Source organism: Puntigrus tetrazona, unplaced genomic scaffold (assembly GCF_018831695.1).
Source record: "Puntigrus tetrazona isolate hp1 unplaced genomic scaffold, ASM1883169v1 S000001111, whole genome shotgun sequence".
In the NCBI taxonomy this organism is placed as follows: Eukaryota; Metazoa; Chordata; class Actinopteri; order Cypriniformes; family Cyprinidae; genus Puntigrus; species Puntigrus tetrazona.
The window spans coordinates 1,381,463-1,407,500 of record NW_025048699.1 but is presented as its reverse complement, the minus strand read 5'-3'; the positions used below and the strand labels follow the sequence as shown (position 1 = coordinate 1,407,500).

At 37.8% G+C, this 26,038-nt stretch overlaps 1 protein-coding gene across 1 annotated transcript in view; it reads right to left on the bottom strand.

Annotated features, from left to right (window-relative positions):
- The window catches only part of shroom3 (shroom family member 3), a 49,752-nt gene extending 30,161 nt beyond the window's left edge, over nt 1-19,591 (bottom strand). Inside the window, 2 exon segments of the mRNA XM_043234245.1 lie at nt 10,263-10,417; nt 18,859-19,591. Of these exon segments, the coding sequence (XP_043090180.1) occupies nt 10,263-10,417; nt 18,859-19,005 (302 nt within the window). The 5' untranslated portion in view covers nt 19,006-19,591.
- Nucleotides 19,592-26,038: the final 6,447 nt, after the last annotated feature.

Genomic DNA, 26,038 nt, shown 5'->3' with positions numbered 1-26,038 from the left:
TCAGGTGGCTCGCATGCAAACATCCAAAATTGTGCAATTAATTCATAAGATATATTTTAAATGACCTTTTAGCATTTGCGGTTCACTTAGACAGTCATGAGGCGCGATTAATAATGAACGGGCGACTGCTAAAATATTCCATGTAATCTCACAATTAATAAGGTCGTAAAGCCACATGCAACTAGGACCGAATTAGAAAAAAAGTTTCGAAACGGTCACCGCTGTACTCGTTTATATAAAGATAAAAGCAAATTCCAAACAAAGCCACATTGTTCACTAAAGAGCAGTTAGAGTATATAAACAGAAGGGTACATGACAACCAGTTTAAACGCGAGTATGTGAAGGGGATCACTCTACCTGTTCTTCTGGAGACAGAGCCACAAGAAATAAATCCCAGCTTCACTCGTGTGCTTTTAAAAGAGCGGCAGGCTGCAGATCGACTCCACACTGACAGAGGAAGAATAACATCTCGCTCGCTTGGTCTCTCTCAAACACTGGTGACACATCAGAGGCAAATTACTGCCGTCCTCTCGGCCAATCAGAAGAGCCGCAGGGCCGAATGAAAGCCACAGAGATGATGTCACCGGGCAGGTTCCTCTCGTACTGCCTTCAGGCTAACTCTCGCTCTCTCTTTGTTTTTCTCTCCTCTTGTTCTGCCGCTTTCTTGTCTCTCGCTTTTCTGCATTCAGGCTCATGCTAATGGACATTTAAATGTTTTTACCTGCCGTGACTCAGCTTCAGGCCTAATATCAACGCAATTCCATGACACCGAGTGGAAAAATGAGAATAAAATCTTTGCAAAAAAACATGTGCAAGCATGTAACAGATTAAATAAATAAATAATATATTATTATTATTATTAATAATAATAATAATAAATATATATATATATATATATATATATATATATATATATATATATATATATATATATATATATATATATATATATATACACACAATTTATTATTATTATTATTTTTTTTTTTAACCTGTAATTACTACCAAATAAAAAATAAAAGGCATTTGTGACTTTTCATCTCATAAATGCAGATATATTAAATAATTGTGAGATATAACATTTAAATTCTGAGGGGGGGGAAACTAAATTGTGAGATAAATTCTAAAATCTAAATTCTGACTTTTTAGTTTCCGCTAAAGAAAAAAAAAAAGAAAAGAAAAGGGAATGGCGAGTTACTGTCTCACCATTTTTTTCTTTTCTTCTCAGAATTGCTAGTCAACATCTCACAATATTGAGTTTATATTTCACAAATTGTTTTCAACCCCCAAAATCAGGAGGAATACAGTGCTTTTTTATAAAATAAAAAAAAATTCCCAAAAATGTCGAAAATTTGGGTTTAAATGACAAAAAGGAGTATTCAAAGTGGAAAACAGGATTAGTCATAAAACAGAATCAGAATCAGCTGAAAACTCTTAGTTGAAAGCATCAGGAATCATTGTGTCAGTTTTTTCTGGATTAAAGGATAAAACAAGACTGCATCACCTTGCCGATAATGTTGATGGAAGCAAAAACGCTACAAAATGCATAATATTTCTTGTGTGACAGGCTCGAGCAAAACAGCTCAAAATGACCTATGAGGAGAAGTATTGTGTTTCATTCAGCAGGGTGGTGAATATAGGGCTCTTGAATTGCTCCGACAGGTGGGAATAAGGAAAAGCCGTCCTATTCCACACCTGTTTTGAATCCTGAGCCCTGCATCTGTGTGCGAGCCACCCGTCACCACGGAAACAAACAAACTTTGACCACCACAAAGCATTCGGTCCAGACGACGGGGGAGGAATCGGCTACAAATTGTGATTGTGTGTGTGTTTACATCACAGAGAGGAGTAAGACGTAATAAACAGCGTCTGGGCTACAATTAAAGACTGAGAGGTTTGCATCGGATGTGACTCTGACAGTATTTCCCCAAATACACTGGAAAGTATTTTTTAATTAAAAAAAAAAGATTTTTGTCTCATTTCAGAGCAAACAATTATAAACGTCCTTGCTGAATTTACTGATTTAATTTTAAGCTTTAAACTTAAAAAAAAAAAAATCCCATCCGGGAGCATTTAGCTTATCTTTTTATTTTGAAATCGAGCTAAAATACTACGAAAAATAACGATATTAATTAACAAGTATTTTAGTTAAATCCGTTATTATGTTTAGAAATTTTAATTGTCATTCCAGACAAACTGAAAATTAATGTAGGGTATAGCATAAAAAGAAAGAATACACAGATTAGCAAATAAATAAATAAATAAACCAATTCATTAAAATGTATGGTATCTATAAATGAATAACATAACAGGATGAAATAAATGACTAAGCTCATAAATAAAAGAATACAAAAGGCAATAGCATAAATCTTTAAATAAGTGAATAAAGTAATAAATTAATACAATCATGAACAAATAAATAAATAAATAAATAAAAATGGTGGCATGGATAAATGAAATTAAGAAATAAATGATTTAATAGAAGAATGAATGCGTGCATAAATTAAATAATGGATTAATTACCAATAAAATAAATGTAAATAATGCAATAAATGTAAAGCGTTCTCTGATGCAGTGTAAACACTAGTGTATAAAAGTCATAACTCAACATTTATGATGCGAAAGATGTCTCGACTCGCTGGCTCTACTTCACAGAGGCCTAGTTCAGCTTTAGCTTCATGCAGTTATCACACAACAAACAACCCACAAACAAAGAAACAGCCAAAGCCTTGTGCAAAGCAATTACATCTCTCTTTCCATTTCTCAGTGTTTCCGGCAACCTCATCAACAGGACAAACGAAAGGCCACACAGCAAACACTGTTTGTTTAACGCACAAGCCAATCTCTCGCACAAGTCTCATTTGTATATCGGTCTGGCAGAGAGCACCGAAACGCGTTATGCAACATCACAAGCAGTATAACCGCCATCATAATACCGATTCATTTCCCTGTGTTGACATAAACAAACCGCGAGGTGTCTGCTAGTATCTAAAGCCCCGGCCAGCCCATAATAAAACAGGCCCAGGGCCACATCATGTGCATGCGATCAGATTCGGATGCGTGCGTAAAGGTTTAGATGTCCAGATGCACGTGTGTGGACAGAGCCTCACCTGCTGCATCGTGCCTTATTAAACCACAACCTGCCCTTGATACACACACACACACACACACACACACACGCTATGACACACGTGCAAATGTTTAATTAAAACACTGAATGGAGATAATTAAATCCACGATCAATGTCACACACACCCCTGAAGGCTTTGGTTCTGTTTCACGTCTCTGGACCGGTAAGGTAGCATTTTTTTCTGACTGTTACCGAGTTTGCAAAAGCCGAACAACTATTGATTTTCAATTAAAGAGATTAAGCAGTGAGTTTATCTAGATAGTCTGCTAACACATTACTTAAAACTGTGCATTACGAAAGTATCTTTAATGCAATGATAATACCTTGTAATGCACTTCATGATGCATCGCATGATATCATGAATGATTGTAACCACAGTTGTTCACAACACCATGCAATGCATTAAAGCATGTGACAAACAACCGATTTAAGATGTAACAGGGAATGCACAAATATTAAAATGCATTTGAACTTTGGTTGCAATTCAGAAAAGATATAATGCATTACTTTGTACATTATGCACACTTAAATAATGCATTATACCCGTATGCTTCAAGAGAAGCCAATATTGATTTGATTTTTAACTTGGAATAAATTTAAAGATGCAACAATTTTAACTACTCTAAACATTCTCAAATCCTCTCTGAGAAGAATCTGTGCCTATAATCTCATTTCTACAACAGTTTTGAAGCAACAAATTTTCCATAATGTAATGCACCAGACCTGATTTCCTTTTAAAACATTTAAAACATTCATATACATACATGCTATACAACATATTTCAAAAGCCTGATTGCTTTCAATGTAAAAAGCTCTAAACATATACGCTGGACTTGAATTTGAATAGATATGACTACGTATACATATTACACCTTTCACATACTATTTTAAAATTTAGCAGGCAGAATATGCCGTGCAGTAAATATGCAGTAAATTAAGGTGGTATCCATTCCGGATATATCTTGTGTTTCTCATGCCTGTAATTAGTCTTCCAATGAGATGAGAGAGGAGAAAGCAGGGAGAAGCGGGCAGGTGTTAGGCGGAGGCTTTTGGCACGTAAGCATCATTTAACGAGATAATGTTAAATATTTACAGCGTTCCTGAGTGTCACGTTGGGACAGGCTATCTGTTTTAGCAGTACGAAAGGTTCATTTCTCTCCCTCACCCTCATAAATCGGGTTATGAAGGAGAACACTGAAGAGGGAGTGAATCAGAAACTGAAATATGCTGTAAACGTCTTAGAATTAATGCATGTTTATATTATATCCACAGTAATAATGGTATATGTCTTCATCTATTCATTTGTTGTTGTTTTTTTTATTTTTTTTTTAGTTCCATCGTCCCAAAGTTTATTTGTTTAAATGCTTGAAATAAGTCTGGAGAACAAAAGAACAAGATATTTTCATGTTTTCGTCCACGACATAAATCCATCAGTAATATGCGATTTTTTACGCTTTTAAAGGGTTCGTTCACCCCCAAATTAACATTCTGCCATTAATTACTCATCCTTCTGTCGGTCCAAACTCATAAGGCCTTCGTTCATCTTTGAAACACAAATGAGATATTTTTGATGAAATCTGAGCGCTATCCGACCCTCCAAACACAGCAAAAAAACATTTTACTCAACCATACTTCTCTCCTAAGTTACATCTACACCGAAAAATGAATGAATAAAATCATATTTGCATGCAGAACCAAAATACAAGCACATTAGTCACGACTGGTTGATTCTGCCGCTGTGAATCATTGACGTGTTTTACATACCTGTCTGATTCAGCAAACGCCTCCGAATCCCTCACCTAATCTGGACTGAGACCTGATCTCTCCAAGCATTCGCGTGAGCTTGAATCAGCGCTCTTAAAAGTTGTTAATCGGCTGTAAGAGGCTTTGGGATGGTTTCCGCTGGACGTGACTAAAGATCTGCGTGTTTTCTTGGACTCAGCAGAGTCCGAGCGCTTCGCGAAGTGCCCCGTCAACTGCACATCACCTCAACATCTGACGTTCTCCGACAGCTTCCTGCTTTGACCCACGGTCCCAAGTCCTCTCTCTTGTATAACGCTTCCCGAATGGCGAAGCGATGATGTCATAGGCCACACGGCGACCGTTGCCGGGTCCGCCGGAGCCGCTGCTCAGACTAAAGACGGGGCTTGTTAGATAAGGCTCGACTCTGACAGGCAAGAGAGATCACACGAGGCTTAGCAGAGTCAACAGCGAACGCGACCCAGGAAAAAGGAAACCTGGAGTCACTAAGAGTGTGTGTGTAGCTTTCTTTTGTGCTTTCTTTCCCTCCTTCCCGCCGATGACTGACCTCTGGACTCGTATGTAAATCAACATCCTCCTTCACCAGACTATGTTTCACCGCTGAGCTTTTATGACAGCAATCTTGTATGCACTATTCTTCCAAATAGATTTAAAAACTTTTGAGCTTTCTATTCAGCAAAAATATCCTGAAAAAAATGCATCATGGTTTCCACAAAAAAACAACAACATCAGAAATGTTTCCTAAGCTGCAAATCAGTATGTTAGTATAATTTCTGAAGGACATTGAAAACTGGAGTAATGATGTTCAAAATGCAGATTTGCATTACACTGAATAGATTCAATTTGAAAATATATTCAAATAGAAAAGTTATTTGAGAGATGGTAATAACGTTTTAATGCTTTTATTAATTGACGATTAACTTTTCCATACTTCTCCTTTGCATGACGCTAAACTGCATTTTCATTTGATCATGTCTGATAAAGCAGTGTTGAGAGCAGTGCTGCTTTGTTTACAGCTGTTACCCGGGAAACAGTTTTTAGCGACACCTAGTGGTGAAGAATGAATTAGCATTTTCTTTCAGGCGAAAAGACAGACAGGGGCCGGGCAACAGGATAATGTTTCGTGTTGACATCATATGACTTCATACACGGTGCACTTTCAGAATGAAAGCTTCGCAGGATGTTTTCACTTAGAGCTGTCTTACGCACTGCATAAAAGATCATTTTCAAAAAATCCATTATAGGGGTGCTTTAAATATCTCCTATCAGAAGAAAGAAAGTCATACAGGTTTGAGACCACATCAGGGTGTGTAAATAATGAGAAATTTGATATTTTCCGGCCGAAGCCTGGAATGACCCTGCTGTTTCCCGCCACACTGAACAACACAGCCAATCAGATTGTAGTTTCATTTCGAGTTGGCCCTCAATATCTCCTCCCAACATCTTGTTTCCTTCTTTCCCTCTCTGTACCTGGGAATGGCGATCCCTTTTTTTCCCTTTCGCATTTCTCCGTGTTCTTTCACCTCTGATCTGGAGTCAGTCTGGGTGAACGTGACACCAACACCGTCCTCACACAACCAGGTGTGACAATGCCTCCCATTATAAGAGCATTATCCAGGCTGAGAGGGGCCTTGTGTGTGTTTTGAGTGTGTGTGTGTGTGTGTGTGTGTGTGTGAGCACCTCACTGTGTAAATTGCAGTGTCTGATGTCACTGTCACCCCATGCCAAAGACTCACACTTGCTCTCTAAATAAGGAAAATATTTTTGGAAACAGCTTATTTATTTAACATTTTTATTTTAAGAATTAAAAAGGCATGCAATTCATTAATTCATTAACTAAATAAATATTTCTTTATTCAACTATTTCTTTATTGATTTACGTGCCATTTGTTCTTAAAATAAAATGCAAATGCAATTTTCTCATATTTTTTCAGAGATTTCTCTACTATGCAGATGAAACTATTTTAAGAAAGAAAAGCATGTAAATAATGAATACATTAATATAATATTTGTATACTCTTAATTCTTTAATTAAACTGCAAATATTTCATTTTATAGATTTTTTTACTACTGCATTTTTTGTATTTTAAAACAAATAAAGACCATATTTAAATCCTTTTAATTTTTTTTCATGAGAAATTTGCAGTTGCATTTTATTTTACAAACAGCATAAATGAATAAATAAAAATGACTGAATAAAGAAAGAATTATGTGCAATTAATAAAACAAAAAATTAAGCCCAAATGAAATTGAAGTACATTGTCTAAATGCATTGTAAATACAAATATATAGCTAAAATGAACATATATATTTTTTTATTAATGCAGTAGTGCTCAGAAACCTGACAGACTTCTCTTCCATATGTGCCAGACATGGCCTATTGTAAGGTGCAAACTACCAAACACTTTTCAAGATAGAAGTGAAGCTCGTCATCGATGCAAACAGTCTCCTGCCAGGCATCTTCATAAGAGTTGCCCTCAACTGACAGACTTTCGGTCCAAAGTATTTGATACACTGATTAATCCTCTTAATATAGACTCAGACCCTAGCCCCTTGACAGTTCTTTTTGTCACTTGCTGGAGACCTGATTTGACTGTATCATCCCACCAGGTTTTAGCTCGACAAGCTATTCTTCTCAAATGGAAACATATCATCCCTCCATCGCATGATATGTGGATCCGAGAAATCTTTGATTGTATAAAACTGGAAAAGATTCTCGACTTCGGGATCTCTCAAATCTTTTCATAAGACCTGCAAACCTTGGACGATTCTTGAAAAAGGAACGCTCATTTATTTTTATGCATTTGCTTATCTTTGTTTGTTTTTTAGATATTACTTCATTCCTTTTTATTTCATTTATTTTTTCATTTAAAATGTCTTTTTGGGTTTTGAGTGGGTTTATATCTGCAATTAATTTTTCACTAAATACATTATGAACAGAACAGAACATTGTTATAAATCAAATTAGGCAAATGCATTAAACAACTTTAGTTCAAAAATTAAAATCCTGTTATCATTTACTTATTTACTTAGTTTTTCTTTTCGCTGTGAAACACAAAATATTTTACCAAATGACTCCTTTTTTGTATCTCAATAACTTTCGCCGTATAGACAAAATCAGTTAAAACAAGTCTTCGGCATTGTTCCCAACATATCAAATAAACATCAATGTAACAAGCTAGCCCTTATATGCATACTTTTCCAAAACGCAAAGAAGTGAAGAATCACTTCTAGCCCTGGAAAGCTTTCACAATCATATGAGGTCTTCAGAACGGCTGCTCTGAACTAATGCAGATCATTGTGTACCAGCAGTGAAACCACAACACATGCGATGCTGTAAACCACACGGCATCGCTCGCTCCTGTGAGAACACAGGCGTCTTTGTGTCGTCACTGATGCCGGTGCTCTGTAACCTATATCTGAGTGTGTGTGTGTGTGTGTGTGTGTGTGTGTGAGATTCTCTCAGGAGGCTAACTCTGCTCAGCCCCGCCCCCTAGAGGCCTCGCCGTACTCATCCACCCGTCACCACGGCAACGCTGCACACCTGCCAGTTTCACCTGTAACTCAGCCCCGTATCGTGTGTCCAGCATCGTTCGCGTGTGCTTTCAAAACAAAACAAAACTCACGCTTTTAACGCGTTAACAGGCCAGGGCTCTAACGGCAGCCAGGCAGCGTCCACCCGTATGGGTGTCTTTATCAGAAGGAAAGCGTCTATTTTTAGTGGCGTTAAACACGTCCACACTGCTGCAGTTATGTTGATAATGGCAGAGCCAGGCCAGTTTGTGCAGGACCAGTACAGAAATGCAAACTAAACAAACAAAGCAATCAGGACTGATTGATGAATTACCTAGATCTACAGACCTATGTTTGCATTTCTTATTGCCACGATCATAACTAAGCATCGGCAAAAAAAAATAATTATACATAGTGCATAGACATATATACACTACCAGTCAGAAGTCTGAAATAAATTATTTTTTTGTGCTTTTGAAAGCGTCTCTTTTTCTCACCAAGGCTGCATTTATTTGAGTAAAAACGCAGTAAAATCAGTAATATTCTGAAATATTATTAAATTGTAAAAGAACTGTTTCCTGTTTAAATATAATATAAAATGTTATTAATATGTGTGATGCAAAGCTGAATTTTCAGACAGATTACTCCAGTGTTCAGTAATACGTGATCCTTCAAAAATCCTTCTAATATGCTGATTTGCTGCTCAGAAAACATTTCTGGTTATCATCGATGTTGAGAGAAGTTGTGCCGTTTAAAAACCACTGCGTGCAACTGTACCGCAATCACCCGCTTCATCTTAGCGTTGTTTCAGACGTTTTTGCGCTGGTAAACACCATTAGAAAACACTGAAGTCTTGTTAAAGTCAACTGCATGGTTGGTAGTGCCAAATTATTACAGAATTCAGCTGATGTTCTTCTAAATGTTATGTTCAAACATCAACCAATCGGATTTTTTGGAGCATGAAATATTTCTTCAAGCGTAAGCGAGGAGAATGAGGAAAGACTGGAAGCATTTGGAAATGATCAACCAAAAAAAGCTATTTTAGGATCTGCAGCTCTGCTACGCTGTCAATAAACTATTCTAAACAACCTAAACGGACAAGAAACGATCTTGCCACATACTTTAATTGAATAGTTAGATATCAGGGAGATGTTTTAAAGAGATTAATTCAGCAAGGACATATTCAGCTGATCAAAAGTGACAGCAAAACCATTTCTGATAATCGCTGTTCTTTTGAAACTCTTTTAAAGAAAGAAAAAGGAACAAATAAAATCCTATAAGTATCAGTTTCCACAAAAATATGAAGCGGTACAACCGACACCGACAATAATAAGAAATGTTTTCTAAGCAACAAATGATTTCTGGAGGATTACAAAAAATATTGTAAATTACATTTTACAAAATTTTCAGATGGTAAACAACAATTTTACAATAAAAAAGCCTCGGTAAACAGGAGAGGCTTCTTTCAAAAATGTTACTGACCCAAAATTGAACAGTACAGTACTGTATATGTGACCCTTGACCCGTAAGTGTAATTTTTTTTTTATTTATACATCATTTGAAAGCTCAATAAATAAGCTTTCCATTGACGTATGGTTAATATTTGGCCGAGATACAACTATTTGAAAATCTGGAATCTGAGGATGCAATCTTGAATAGTCTAGAACATACTAAATAAAGTGCGCTTTAAAGGAAACCACCCACCTACTGCAATGATGGAGCTCAGAAGTGCCAGGACAATTTTTAATATAAGCCGCAAATATATCCAGCGAAAGGTTTTGTTCTCCAGAGCCACATGTAAAAACAGATAACATCCACAGAGCACTGTGGGACCGAAGTGAACTTCTATTGGTCTTACCTTCGCACGGTGAGCCTCAGCGTTTTGTACGATCCTTTGACAAGAGATATGGCCTCCTGCCTCCATCCGCTCAGCTCCACTTCATTAATGACGACCACCTCGTCTCCGGCCTGCAGGGGGTGCTGCAGCTGAGACGCCTTCCCGCCCTCCTCTACCTGCGGGACGTTAAGAAAACACACGCAAACAGACCATGAGCGCTCTGTGCGGTAACAGATAGAGGCTACTAGGGCTCCACCGACTAAATTAAAACCACATGGAAGCTCAGAGCCCCCAGAAAAACCCGCCCAGAATTCAAAGAATGTTTTCTTTGGACCTTTACGCCTACACATTCGCAGAGTCTCTAGATACTAATATTTTGGTCACACAATCTCGCGTCCGGGTCGGACGTAGGATGGAGTCCCACGTTACAGAAAAGCTCAGCAGCATCCAGACAACATGAAGTCATTGTGCACCTGAGAGGAGTCCTTTCACTCTTTTACAGCTCCTAAACAATACACAGAGCACAGGGCTTTATTCACGCGCAGGAAATGCAATGTTTAGAAATAATGCACACACAAAGAAACCTCTGTAAATACCTAGTAGCATCTCACTGTGGACAAAGAAAGACAGAATTGGCTCGATAAGATCGGTTAATGCACTCTTTTCTTGAACTCTGGGTACTGGGTGTTTCAGGCGTGATTGTTTTGACAACGGTTCTCCAACACGCTAAAGAAAAGTCCCGCGGTGTGACGGTAAAATATTCCCCCTGGGAACTCACGTGATTATGTATATGCGACAATAACAGTTCAGAGAAACGATCTGCATTAGTGTGATTGACGTCAAAGACGTTTAAATAGAGTTTCTAGACACCACTTTTTTCGGGAATTTATTTGTACATAAAATTATTGCCATTTTTAACCTAAAAATGCCATGGCGAAAATTAAATTGAAAGTAAAATTAAGTTTAAAATAATTGATGAAATGAAAACTGATGAAAAGACAAAAAATTTAAGCAATTAAAACCATGTAAATAAAACTAAAATGAAAACTGAAGATGTAAAAACATTAATAATAATAATAATAATATTAATTTAAAAAACAATTAAAGAAAACCACAAGCTATGAGCCATTATAGTTCTGAAAAAATATTTAATAATAGTAAACTTGAAAACTAATAAAATACAATGTACTAAAATTGTACAAAAATACAAAAATAAAGTAGGCAAAAATATAGCATTATAATTATTACTAAATATTATAATTAATAAAAAGTATTATATTTATAATACTTACTAAAAATCTAAGATAAGTTTGATAAGTTGAAGAACTAAAATTAAATTAACAAATGCATATTACAAAGTTTGTAAAAATATTATACTGAAATGGTACATATATACTAACATAGTAACGCTGAACTTTTGGGACTGCCAAGGCAAGCTTAGCCTAGACAAATTATATTTTAGCTTGCCAAATAACCGCAAACCACTGTAATGGCAATGGATAGAAAAGTGCCTGCTAACCAATAAAACCAAAACATACAGGTGGACACCCAAGTCATTTCACCCAAGAATAAGATTCGACCTCAGGTTTATTGTTAGCATTCCTTAACAGCAGACCAATCAGTGCCAAACAAAAAAAGTCCTTCAGGAAGCCCTTTCAAGATAACACGCAGAACAAACTAGCATTTCATTCTCCTTCTAAAGACGAGCGTTTGGAAATGGTCCCCAATTGTCTGCCGTTTCCTGTTAAAACCTGTCTTTCGCCTGGCTCTTTCCTGACGACGCTCGCTCTCAAAAGCCTGCCGTGAGCCGCTTTCAAATCACGCCATATTCAGAATAATCGTACAGGCAAGCATGTCTTCCCTTTCACCGGTTATTGAGCGTAAAGCCGGGCGTCTCAAAGAAAAGACGGCTAGCGGAGATTTACTTAACACTCGGCCTCAGGGCCGTCAATGAGAGTGTTTAATTGTGGATGTGCTGCCAAGCCGGGTGACAATGAATCCATTAATATGTAACCGAACAAAGCGTCTAATTCTCTTAACCTTATTTTAACCCCCCGACTTCCTGGGGTTCGGGTCGCTCTTAGCTCGTCTTCTATTGCCGCCACACTGTAAACAACATGGTGCATTCTGAAACGAACGAATAAAAGAGCAGCCCCACAGAAGAGGTTGAATCAGTATTCAGGACTACATAAAGTACGGTCGGAATCGCTATGTAGGGTTTTTTTTTGATCATCTCTCTTCTTTTGTTGTTTTCCAGGCTCTCGCGAATTCCGCCGCTGACATTCCGCTCTCTCTCCGTTGGGTCTCTGCCAGAGGCCTGGGCTTTATCCTGCCCTGTATTTGCCTGCTCTCGAGGAGAAGATGAAGGGGTACGGACAGTGTGGGGGGTCAGAGAGAGAAGAGATGTTTGGAGTAAGATAAAACCGCTGCATTTTTATTTGCGCTATGCAGTAAATATCATGGTTTGACGTGGTTACAAGGTACAAGCAGTACTGTAGTTCAAGCGAGTGAGCTATTATTGAAATAAATATATCTAATTTTAAGCAAGGGTGCACTGAATTGTTCAGCGAAGGCATTTGCAAGCTATTTATCAAAAGGCGTAGTTCACCCAAAACTTAAAAGTACCCCATGATTTACTCACCCTTAAGTCATCCTGAGTGTATGCCTTTCTTCTTTCTGACGAATCCAATCTAAGTTATATTAACAAAATATTTTTTTTTAATAGCAGTTGAACGATGGTCAAGATTTTGAAGCGCAATAAAGTTTATCCATTCATTATAAAAAAGTACTCCACATCAGTCATCGATCAATATAATGCCAAATCCGATATATCGGCCGATAGGTGTCATTTTTCAAATATCAGCATCGGTCAATAAAGGTGTTCAACTTATTTTGACGATGCTGAAAGTAATAAACGTGAAACAATACTTTCCTATTTGCCATCAGCGTATACGCATTTATACAGCAAACAATTTGTTTTATTTTGCATTTCCGACTTCATTTCATTCACTGGAAGGCCATTCTCGCGTGCGGCCAGGGCTGCTCGATAACTCAAAATGAAAACAAAATCGCGATTAGACAGGAGCTGCGATTGTCATGCGCATCTTTCAGCGAAACACGGTTCTGTGATCAGAAATAAATCTCCATCTGAAGGCCAGAGAGCGCTCTCACGCAGAAAGTCCAGATACGCCCCGCAGAAGAAACCCAGGAAATGCCTACAGCGGTGCTTTAACTACTTTCATTGATTCAACATGACCGAGTTATTATTTTCACGTGCATTCTCTACACAGAGCTGCAGTTCGCTGAGCTAAGTTACATTCGCATAGCTGTCATTATTTGCAAATGATTTCATAAACGTATGATTATATCAATTTTTTTTTTTTTTTGCGTAGCTTGTCAGAGAACTACGGTACCAAATCTGTACGTAATTTTTTTTTCACGCATGTACGTTTTCTATATGTTAAAATACAAATATGTTTTCAGACAAATGTCTTTCTGCATGAAAAAAAAAATAAAAAAAATCAATGCACTTACAGTTAATCTTGCATACTATTTAGGACAGAGAATTGGGATACAGCCAGGCAGATCCATCCACCAACAGTTACTGGTGTTGACGTTGCCACACACACACACACACACACACTCCCATCTCTCTTATAAGCAGATCTGAGCGTGAGGCGCTGAAAGAAATCCATGGGTGACATTTACACCACCCATAAGGCCTGAGACTTCGCTCTATCTCTCCTTCTCACCCTTTCGTCCGTCACTGTCCCACTGTATTACTCCTCTGTCTTGCACCCCAGATAAGAGCAGCTCTCAAGGCCTATAGCTCCACTTCATCCTTCCTCCTTATCTCCGGTTTCGCCCGGGCGTCTTAACCGCGCTCCGGGGCCGTATTGTTGCCGTGGTAATGGTGACAAGCTCTTAAAGGGGGAGTGAAGGGCCGCGGCTGTTGTTTGCGTCCTGCTCACTATTCAGCACAACACACTTCACAGCTCACTACGACACACAACACACCATCACCATTGAAATCAAGACACCGCTCTACAGCACGCAACAGAAAGCACGCTATTCAGCGCAACACACATTACTGCACAAAAGAACTACATCAGACCAAAACCGCAGCAGTATGTTAGCTCACGCTCACGGGACAAACTACAGGCAGATGAAGTACGTCTCCTGTTGAGACAAGTACAGGCTGCTTCATTCTGACTAAAACAGAAAAACACAACTTCAATTCTGCGTATAGTATGTATGTTCGTTGCAGGTGATGATAAACTACTGTTAAAAAGCTGTTGGTTAAAATAATTTTATTTAGCAATGCATTAAATTAAAAAAATGTATCATGCTTTTTACAAAAATATGAAGCAGCAACACTGATAAGAAACATTTCTTGAGAACCAAATCAGTATATTAAGATGATTTCTGAAGAATCATGTGACACTGACGACTGGAATAAAGATACCGAAAATTCAGCTTTCCGTCACAGAAAATAAAAATAGTACAATAAAAAATATTTTATATGGCAGTATTATTTCACAATTATAGTTATCATCAAAAAAATGCAGGCTAGATAAGTAGACTTTCTTAACAGTCCAAAACTTTTGATTGGTAGAGTACTTTTCATTACGTAATGAAAAAATATTGTGTATCTACAATTTTACAATTTATCTGCATTTTGCATCAAGACACCATTAATTAATTCTTAAAACTTATTTTAAGAAACACAATCGATAATCTCAAAGTGGACAAATCTCGGTCACTATTTCAGCCTATAGCTATATATTCACACAATTTTATATTTTAAAAATACAACAAAAACAGCAGACAGTACCTCTGACATACTGTCTTCAGTGCACTATGAGTTGGGACTACTTAACTTTAATCTTGCATGCCATTTAAAACGAATACAATGTGAACCTTGGTATAAAGAGTTATTCAATCTGGATGTGAATTATGTGATCTTTGATTGCAGGATTGACTAAATTTTCTGTGATATGCAGTCCCAAATGACACTTTTAGGGTCGGGCCGCGGGTCTACGGTGCACAGATTCTCATGTTTTGGAGACCTCTGTTTCCAAGCAAAAAACATCATTGTAATCAATTCCTGTTTATGCAGTTGAACATAACAGGTACTGTATACACAAGCAGGAGAGCACAGGCTATGGGATCCCATTGTCATGGCAGCAGCAAATCCACAAACTATCTGGAAATTTTGTGTTGTTTTTCTGAGAGGCTAGAGAGATTGAAGTCGGGCAGCAGAGAACATTACTCAAGACCAGAAATCCAGAGCACCAAATAAGGCAGAACGGGGATCTCCTCTGCTTTTGCTTGTTTCCATCCAAGAATTACTCCCTCTTTAAGAAAAAAAAACAAACAGAGCCATGCATTTTAAATCAGATTAACCTTTCATATCAAGTTGTAAATTTGGGACTTAAACAATAAAACACAGGTATTCTCTGTTCTGTAGTTTCTTGTAGCCTGTGTCGATGCTCTAGAAACCTGGAAACCAAAACACTGATCTGAAGAACCTATATAATATCCATCTACAAAAATACAGGTAGCAACTTAAGAAGTCTAAATTGCTAAAGAAAAACACTATTGAGTCCATGCAAACCACACTCAAGTCTTATGACTGTAGAAATGGGATAAATTACGAAACGCCAGGAACTTAGCTACTCGCCGTTTTAAAAAGCCTCTAAACTAAATAAAGTTTTAACAACATCCACTTTACCAACAAAATACAGGAATACTGATTTGGTGGAATTTTTAAGCATCCCAAATTCTCTAATTCTCTAGCTTGATGCACGTAGCAATTCTTCACTAAAACACTGATCAGAAGAACTTAGAATATCAATTTCAAAACAACGAGGCAGCAATTTAAGAAGACTACAGAGACAAAATGTTGGGTTTTTGCCAAAAACTATAAATTTAGGAGTCCACACTAAATCTCATAACTATAGAAACTGGATAAATCACACAATTAAACTCCCATGAAAGTTGAGCCTGGGGAAATGACTATTCCTACACGAGATCTTCCAGGATTAGTCACAAAACCGTGATTTTTGTTCAGTTTCAGGATCGCAAGCACCTGCTGAAGCGAACGTCGAGTCCAATTATAATCTTTTTTCCTTCCCAGAAAACAAATGTAATTCCCCCTCAGTGATCACTGGCCGTGTACCACAGATATCCTGCTGCATGCTGACTTTGGACTGCCATGATTCACACACACTCACTCACAAACACAGGCACTGCAGAAGAGTGATAAAACGCTTATCAATCTCAAGGGAAATGTGTTTAACCCGTGATGCCAACAATTAGTCTCCATTACTCTTCAAAGATAAAACTACCTCGTCTAGGTCAACTATGACAGAATATCTACACATTTATGTCATATATTAAATTAAAAGAGAATAAAGTAGGAATTCTCCTGTGAGGCCTGATCTAGGCGTTTCACTCTCTGGGATGTTTTCATTTCATTCCCATGTGTCTCCCTGACTGCAGAGCACTGATTAGCCACCATGATTGATCAGTACTGATCCACTACAATGCAAAGGAGCTCATTCTGATCACAAGATCAGGGATTAACCACCAATCTGCAGGCAGGACTAAAACTTTAGACCTGAACAGACGAATCAATTTCGATAAAGATGACAGAGGTTCCAAATTCGTCACCAAGCACCATAAAAAAAAAAAACTTACTTTAGAAACTTGCAACCTTCATTAGCTTCATTGCTACTGCTTATTTAAGTTAAATAATGTGACAGATAAGCCTCTTGCTTCTGTTAGTTTTCTTCCTTGCTGGGAAGGAAATGAGTTATGTTTCCTGTTTCCAAGGGAAAAAAGTACACGGGTCTGGAATCTCCAATTAATTCTCCTTCAAAGTGAGCTAATGATCCACTAGCAAGAAAATCACTGCTAATACATTTTTTAGACAATGTAACAGGTGAGAACTTTCTCATAAACTGGGAACCAAGCTAACCAGTGATGTGAATTTCATAGAATATCAAGATTTTGTCAAAAAAGCCCATTATCTATCGTCAACAGTGTAGCGATGCAAGGACGGCCCACATAAAAATCACTTTCAAACCAAGCAGATTTTTATTTGTCAACGTGGCAAACACATGACCAATTTAAGCCTGTGGAGAAATCTTTCACCCTCGCGCATACTTTGCAATTGTGTGGATACCTATTGAAATTACTGGATTTCGCCAGTGAAAAATTGATGAATAGAATAGAAGAACTGTAGCAATATTGGCACACTGACCACCACCAAGTTCTACATGGGCAGAATATTTTTTTTTATTTAAATTCAAAATATAAAAGGCTAAATTAAACTCACGCTGATCCACAAAAACCATTCTTCCAAATATACAGAGAAAAAAATTATTCCCCTTTAACAATCAATGCAGTTCATCTCTAAAATTCATTTATTTTTGAGCTTAACAGAACTGCGATGGATTCCACAATTCAGATGCCTATTATTTTTAATGCACGGGCTCCAGCCGTGTGGAAGAATTCAACAGGAGCATGTGAAACAGTTTTATGAATGTAGCAGGTCAAAATCTGTTACTCACGCTGGTCTGGATGTCACACCAAGAATCTGACCCTGTACTCAGCAATTACGGTCGAGATGCCTGAAGGACGCTCCCTCTCATTAAGAAGTGTGTGTGACATACAGACCCTAGGGTCTGCACTGCACCTTAAGTGACCTTCATATGTGAAATCCGTAACATTAGATCAATTTCAATGAATGCGTTATTTGAATATATAATCTGAACTTTACACATGTACTGAAAAATACAGTGGCACCAAAACATATTTAGTCACTTGAAATGTCATGAAACGCATTATCAAACTAGGCAGCATCCGCAAACGGGCTGTATTTTCTCAGAACTAACTAAAGCCAAGTTTTTACAATGACTTTTAATCTGACACGGAAAAGATTTTAGTGGATGCGAGAAGTTCAGCAACCCCGATTGCGCCGATTGGAACATCACCATCAATCAATCAATCGCAATGACTGAGAAAGGGCCAGAGTTCAGTGAGGTCTAGGATAAGTGGTTCGTGCACCTCAACCTATCATTTCTCTTTGGTTTAGGAGTAGCAAACAGCTGGGGTTAAGTTTAAGACTACGGTCGTTTGATGAAACGGCTGTTGAGGTTGATCCAAAGACCAGCAACATCACAGTGACCGGGGAAGATCACAGGTGTCCACACCAAAATAATCACAACCACTGGTGTAGTCATCATAGTAAACACATCTACAGACACATCCCACTTACATTTAACTACAGTTAAACCGTGATAAAAACGTTTTGCTTGAAAACAGAGCTTGCGTGATGTGTCGCCACTTGGTCTGACATTTCGTTATCTAATGCAATGACATTTCAAACATTTTAAGTGTCGAATACCCGCTCTCTGGCATCTTACATTCGCAATTTCCATTTCGCTTCCAGCCACAAAGCATGCATCCCTCATTGTATTTCTCCCCGGCGTATAGAATAGCACGCTGACTGACACATTCTGACCCTTTGAGGGCTGAAGCTGTTATATTCAGGTGACGGACAGGCAGACATTTATCATCTGAAAGACAGGCGAGTAAGGTGATACTTTACCTTCGATATGATTAACGGCTCGTCGTGTTCAAGCCCACCTTTGAGCGTGAAACCCCAGGGCGCTCCACCCTGCAACTGAGCCTCGACAAACACCAACTTTCCCTTTTGGATCACGGCACTGTTGCTGCCTGGAAAGCTATTATCCATCGCTGGAACGTCGGGTTAAAAAATGGACGAGATCGTCCCTTAACCTTATAGTTAACTCAGTCAACCAATAAACTCCGTCCAAGGATGTTTCTTCTCAGTCAAAACTTTAATGACATGATGGGTCATCTCCTCGGATTACTTCATTCGGGATCTCAGCGTGATGTAACAATCCCGATTCTTGTTTCTAGCACCTACCTTACATCCACATACCTGCCGGTCAGAGTGAAGCAACTTTTCCAACCTTTGAAAAAAAATTTACATTTGCAAATAAGCAGTCAAATCTGATACCGTGTACCACTTTTCCGGGCAGTGGTCTCGCTCTTAAACTCCGTTTGTCAGCCCTTGCTCGCTTCCGACTTCATTTTTACATCACAATAGAATTTGATTCATTTCACTGCGTCCGCAGAAAGAGAGAGCGGCGCGCGCGCGCAGATTCCTGTCAGGAAGGGGAAAGTTCCTGCGCGAGCTTCCAAAAAAAAAGAAATCACCGAATCAGCGCGAGCCCGCGTTTCGCCTTTTAATACACACAGTCTGCGAGTTTTCCTTTCTTGTTGATGCGCAGAAACTCTCCGCAGCCATGGATGAGGGAGTCTGTGGTCGACCCCCTCCCCTCCTACCCACCTAACTCCACAGTTCATCGGAATGGTGACGCGCATGCGCGAACCGTGCAGACCGCTCTAACCACGGCGAATTAATACAAGAGCTCCCAAAGTCACGTACCGTGGTGCCTGTGACCGAAACTGGCTGACATAACGTAGTCAAATCACCACCTTGTCCTCTTACATCATGCTGGGAAAACATACAAACCGACTCATATAACAAGTCCGGTCAAGTCGTCCAATTCATATTTCGAAGTAGCATATTTTGCACGCATTCCGCTTTCCTTTCTCTCACGGGGTGTAGCAAAATACAGTAACTCTCATGAATGCATTTTACCGAATCCTTACCCGCAGCTTAACCGCTTAAGGGAGTGGATATCAAGTTTTCTTGCCTCGGATAATCTCGGATATTTAGGTTAAACATTTCTACTGTCCCAGAACAGTTCCCTAGCAGTTCGGTTGTATTGAATAAGCTACCGATCATAAATCGTCTCCGTTATCCGACAGATATAACCCTAATAAACGTCTCAGTTTCTTTGACAGTCATAAACTTTGTATACTGCAAACTTGAGTCACACTCACAGCGGGCCGCCGTTTTTTTTTTTTTTTTTTACCCAATCACGAACGCCCTCTACCTGTCAATCATTTTGCTCGCTCAGGTTTGCTGACAAAGCTTTTGTGGGCGGGGCTTTGGAGAAAGAGCGTGCACGGATTGGAGTTGTTTAATCGTGGCGTCATTTTGTAGGCGTCCCATGGGAATTTTCAATACCTTCTTAGAATAGCAGTATTCCATGAATTCTTAAGTCCTTTGTTTAAATACCATGTTTAGTTCTAGAGCCAATCTGCACAATACCTCAAATATGATTGTGTTATACATATTTATGAATCGTGCATTGATTTGTTATACTAAAAACTCGTTAGATTTTGGCTCAGAAATGGCCATTTTCTTCTAGGTTTCGGTGACTATTTATCGGTTCTGTTAGACAAAATGCCTGAAATCATTTGCAGCACATTTTAAAATGTACACTAATGAAATTTGCACAATGCAGTCCAAGCTATGTGTCCACGCTCTTGTGTTGTTTAAAGTCGACTGATGATCCACAGTGAATCAGTTTGCTTTAAATATGAAACAGATGTCTAACTTTTGCCCGCATTTTGGGGTGTTGGAGCGAAAGCACGTGGAAGTGTAAAAATGTAGTGCAAAAGCTGAGGACACGAGAGTTTGATTTAATTTGTCTTTATTAAAGCGGATTTAGATTTTCAAATTGATATACTGGCAAATTTATTCAAAATCTGTAAAGCAGAAACAGCTGGAGAGCCATGGTAAATATGTAATTTATATCCATTCTGGCCAACCCTGACCTGTTAATCATCACCTTAACCTGTTTTCGCTTGTCTGCTGCAAGACCTGACCTCTGTTGTAAATGAAAAAACACTCCCGCAGGGCAAGCTTTACCCATACTTTATCTTGGCCTCCTTACAGTATTACTGAAATTTGATTACTCCAGGTATTCATCATAGAAAAGCGTGTTCAGTTTTATTTTTGGGGTGCTGGAGGGTCGTCTCCCTTTATTGGGCGCATGATTTAAAAAAGAACAAAGCATAGTTTTTCTGTAAATGCAAGATACAACCGAGAAGAGGTAGTTGATTAGCACGACTCAAAGATATCCACCTGAAGAACTCATTTTGAAGTTAGAAAGAACCTGTTTCTGTGTTGGTTTCTCAGTAAAACATTTTCCTGTAACTCCTTTATGGTCGCTGAAAGCTCCAAAGGTACCTTTCATCCTCACAATAGCACACCTGCGGCGTAGTGTAACAGGTGTGGCCGGTGCGCTCGGCAGCCTCAAGACACATCTGAACGTGTTTACCAATGACATCATACCTATGAGGTCATTTCCTGATGTGACTTGCAGAAACAAACAAACAACAGAAAAAAACAACTTACAGAACTCTTTTGTACATGATGTTCCTCAGCGCTGCCACAAGCTCATAAGAGTGCTGGTTTTAGTGGCTTTTTACTGTTCTGTAATACATTCAAGTAGTTTGTCTTTTTATAGACTGTCTTGTTAAGAAATCAGCATCTTTAGAAGAAGTTAAAGTATTACGACAGCCTATATTGCCTAAAGGCATAATTGCATTTTCTGAGAGTTTTTGGTAAAACAAATGCTTCATATATATATATATATATATATATATATATATATATATATATATATATATATATATATATATATATTTTTTTTTTTTTTTTTTTTTTTTTTTTTAAACAAATAAATATATAACACAATATTTTATTTTTTAATTGCACTAATTAAAGGAATTGCTCTCCCAAAAATGTAAATTTTCTGAAAATGCACTGGCCATTCAAGATGCAGATGAATTAGTTTTTCATGACAAGAGAAATGCAGCATTACTTTCCCTGCTCTCCAGTGGATCCTCTGCAGTGAATGGGTGCCGTCAGAATGAGAATCAGGATAAAAACAATCACAATAATCCACACCAATCCAGTCATTTAAATAACATTTTGTGAACCGAAATGCTGCTTAGTTGTAAGAAATAAATTCTTCGACAAGATTAAAGTCGAACTGTTGGGTCTGACTGAAAAACTTCTGTACTTTGTGCATAATATTGCTTTCTTCAGTGGAAAAGTAATTTTATTTGAAGCAGGAGAGAAATATGCACAGATCAAGCATTGCATGAAAAACAGTCCAAAGCGCATTTTGATGTGCGAGGACAAGAGGAGATAATTTTTGATGGATTTGTTTTGAAAAAACATGCAGCTTTTCACTTCTCAAGACATTACCTGATGGACCGGAGCGGTGTGGATTACTTGTGGATTACTTGTGGATTATTGCTATGTTTTTATCAGCTGTTTGGACTCTCATTCTGACGGCACCCATCCACTGCAGAGGATCCACTGGTGATTAAGCGATGTAAAGCCAAGTTTCCTCCAAATCTGATGAAGAAACATTGGAAGAAATCTTCAAGTCCTGAGGGTGAGTTCAGCAAATGTTCCCAACTGTTCCCCTTATAATTCTTCACTATTCTCTTAAAACACATTGAGACCGCCAGAGGGCGACAAACACTCATGTAGAATTCTAATTCGCTACAGTTTTAAAGCACAGCACCATATATAAACTATATCAACAATAATTTCAAAAAGGTTTTTCAAACTTTTAGTTTTCAGAATCTGGACTGAGCTATAAATGTCTGGGTGGTCTTTTTTTTTACAGTGTCTAATTTTAAACAGAAACACGTTTTCTAAATGTTTAAAGCGCATAATTAAATTCGGGTTTGATGTTTAATTTGATTAAAATGTTTGTGAGTGTAGATAACAAACAGTGGCGCTGGAGCAGACATGTTTTACTGGATTTATGTAACACATGCTGAGAGTTGCTGAGAGTTTGCCAATAAAACAGCATCGGCGCTCAAAGCTTCTTAGGGACAGTGTCGCGTTTCAGTGCCACAATAAACAGTCTAACAAACAAATACACACACCTAGCCATAATAAACATGTCTTATGTGTGCATGTACAAACAGCAAACAGCTGAAAAGTGGATAGGACTGAATTTATTTAACAAAACATACAGTAGGCTACAAAACAGTAATAATGTGAAATATTATTGCCATTTAAATATTTTTTTATTCTATTTTAATATATTTTAAAATACATTTTCAGCATCATTACGCCATAATTCAGTGTCTTCGGACATCATCGGATTTTCTGCACATTTATTATTATTAAAATTAGTATTAGTATTAGATTAGTATTAAGCCTTCTATTATTAATGTTGAAAACAGTTGTGCTTTTTAATGTTTTTGATGCAACCTTGATAAACTACCAGTCAAAACTATATAAGATTAAAAAGAAAGTATCTATCTATCTATCTATCTATCTATCTATCTATCTATCTATCTATCTATCTATCTATCTATCTATCTATCTATCTATCATCTATCTATCTATCTATCTATCTATCTATCTATCTATCTACAGTATCTATCATCTATCTATCTATCTATCTATCATCTATCTATCTATCTATCTACAGTATCTATCTATCTATCTATCTATCTATCTATCTATCTATCTATCTATCTATCTATCTATCTATCTATCTATCTATCTATCTATCTATCTATCTATCATCTATCTATCTATCTATCTATCTATCTATCTATCTATCTATCTATCTATCTATCTATCTATCTATCTATCTATCTATCTATCTATCTATCTATCTATCTATCTATCTATCTATCTATCTATCTATCTATCTATCTATCTATCATCTATCATCTATCTATCTATCTATCTATCTATCTATCTATCTATCTATCTATCTATCTATCTATCATCTATCATCTATCTATCTATCTATCTATCTATCTATCTATCTATCATCTATCTATGTGCATATTCAAGTTACAGTTATTTTAAGTACTATATCACAATAATAAGAGTTTTAATTGTATTTTTGAGCAAATAAATGCAATTATTACACATAACGTTTGATTGATATGCAAAATCTGGGAAAAGCGATCCTCACGTGGATTCGTGTGGCCTTCACCCCGATTTCGCGCCGCATGTAAACACTGTTACTGGTTTATTCATGCATTGCGAGCATGACTGTTTATGTTTGGACATCCGAACGAGAGAAAACAAGATCAATCCGCGTCTAATAGTTTTCCGTTTTGGGGGTTTATTAAGCAAGCTGAATTTTTGAGTTGTTGTAAACCCACTCAACGATAAAGCCCCGTCGGCTGACCGCTCGGTTAGGACCTAGTTCTCTCCGTTCACGTGATCGCAGTGTGCTCAGACGGTTCATTGAGTCACTCAGCCAAATCCCAGATCCATCCGAAAAGCCAATGAACCTGTGTAAAGAGAAATGATGAAATCGCAGCACTTCCTTTTTGTCTTCTGAACACCAGCTACTAGTGCATCAATATTTAAAGAAACGATCCAAACTTGATTTTGCACTGAAGTTCTGCACCGCAAAGGCTGAAAACGTGAAAAAATAAGATAAATACAGCGGTTTTGCGACTTAATAATAAGGTTGAAGCAGGTGTGACACTAAAGGCCGCCAGCGACGTAGGTTTGCTCTTTTATCCAGGGAGTCTATTTCTGTTTTCTGGCCTTTCATACACACTATCCTTTTATAGCGCGGTCCGTTGAAGGGCAACAGCAGTCATGTGGTCGTAGCAGTATGAGAGAGAGATATGTTTTATTAATAGTCTCAAGTGCAGCGAATTTCCATTAAAGCAGTGATGCTGGAGTGCGTGAGTTTCTATAAGGAGGTACATCAATTTTAGAGTGCGTGTGTTCATAATTGGGGAAAAGCATTCCTTCATATTTGATGTGCTTTAAGACAAATGAGAGCATGCACGGAAAAGAAGACGTCATGAAATATACTGGCTTAGATCAATGTGAGATTTACCAAATAATAATAGAAGATTCATTTTGGAGTGAACTATTCCTTTAAGCAGTTTTGGCATTGCGTTGATACCCAGTGCCTGGAGCTCAAGGACACAATGGTGATTAGGTAACTGAGCAACATTTCAGTTCATGAATCATCCTTTCGCAGGGTTAGAAATGAGGACCTTTGGGATACAAGGAGAGAGTTTTAACTTGTTTTATAATGTTATGATAGATCCAGTGTCATACACTATCATTCAAAAACATGGAGGCAGTACGATACTGCAAGGATCTATCGAACTGATCAAAAGTGACAAAGACGTTTACATTGTTATATAAAAAGATCATAAACAAACCAAATGATCCTGATAAAATGCACCAGAGTTTCCACACATGGTATGAGAAAGCAAAAACTATTTGCAACATGAATAATAATAAGAAATGTTTCTTGAGCAGCATAATTTCTGAATGATCACGTGACACTGAAGACTGGAGTAACGATGCTGAAGTAAACAATTATTTTGCATTTTTCACAATATTGCTGATTTTACTGTATTTTTGACCTATAAATGCAGCCTTGGTGAGACTTCTACCTGAGAGATGTCTATAGGAGGTCAGAGGTCAAACACTGCAATATAAACCTTTCAACTTTGCATAGATCTAAAGTGTCGTACGTTGTCATATGATACATAAACGTCCCTCTCTGATGTCAATCGGCTGTGAATTTTGCCGGTCACAGAAACCAAAAGTGAAGTCTGCAGGGTGTAAATGAGAAATCTATTGAAAGCAATAGCTCTGAACTCCCTTTGTGCTTAACACCTTTAAAATAAACACACGCCGGAGCATCTCAACTGCCTGCAGAATAACAGAATAATGCAAACTAATGCATTAAATGGTCTCAGTTTTTGTCAAGTTCATTTTTTTTAAAGAAGCACTGTATTTATAGGGTACTGCCTGAAATATGTAGACATGTGATTAACGTTAACTGTTAGCTTTGGATTCTATGCTGTGAAATGAA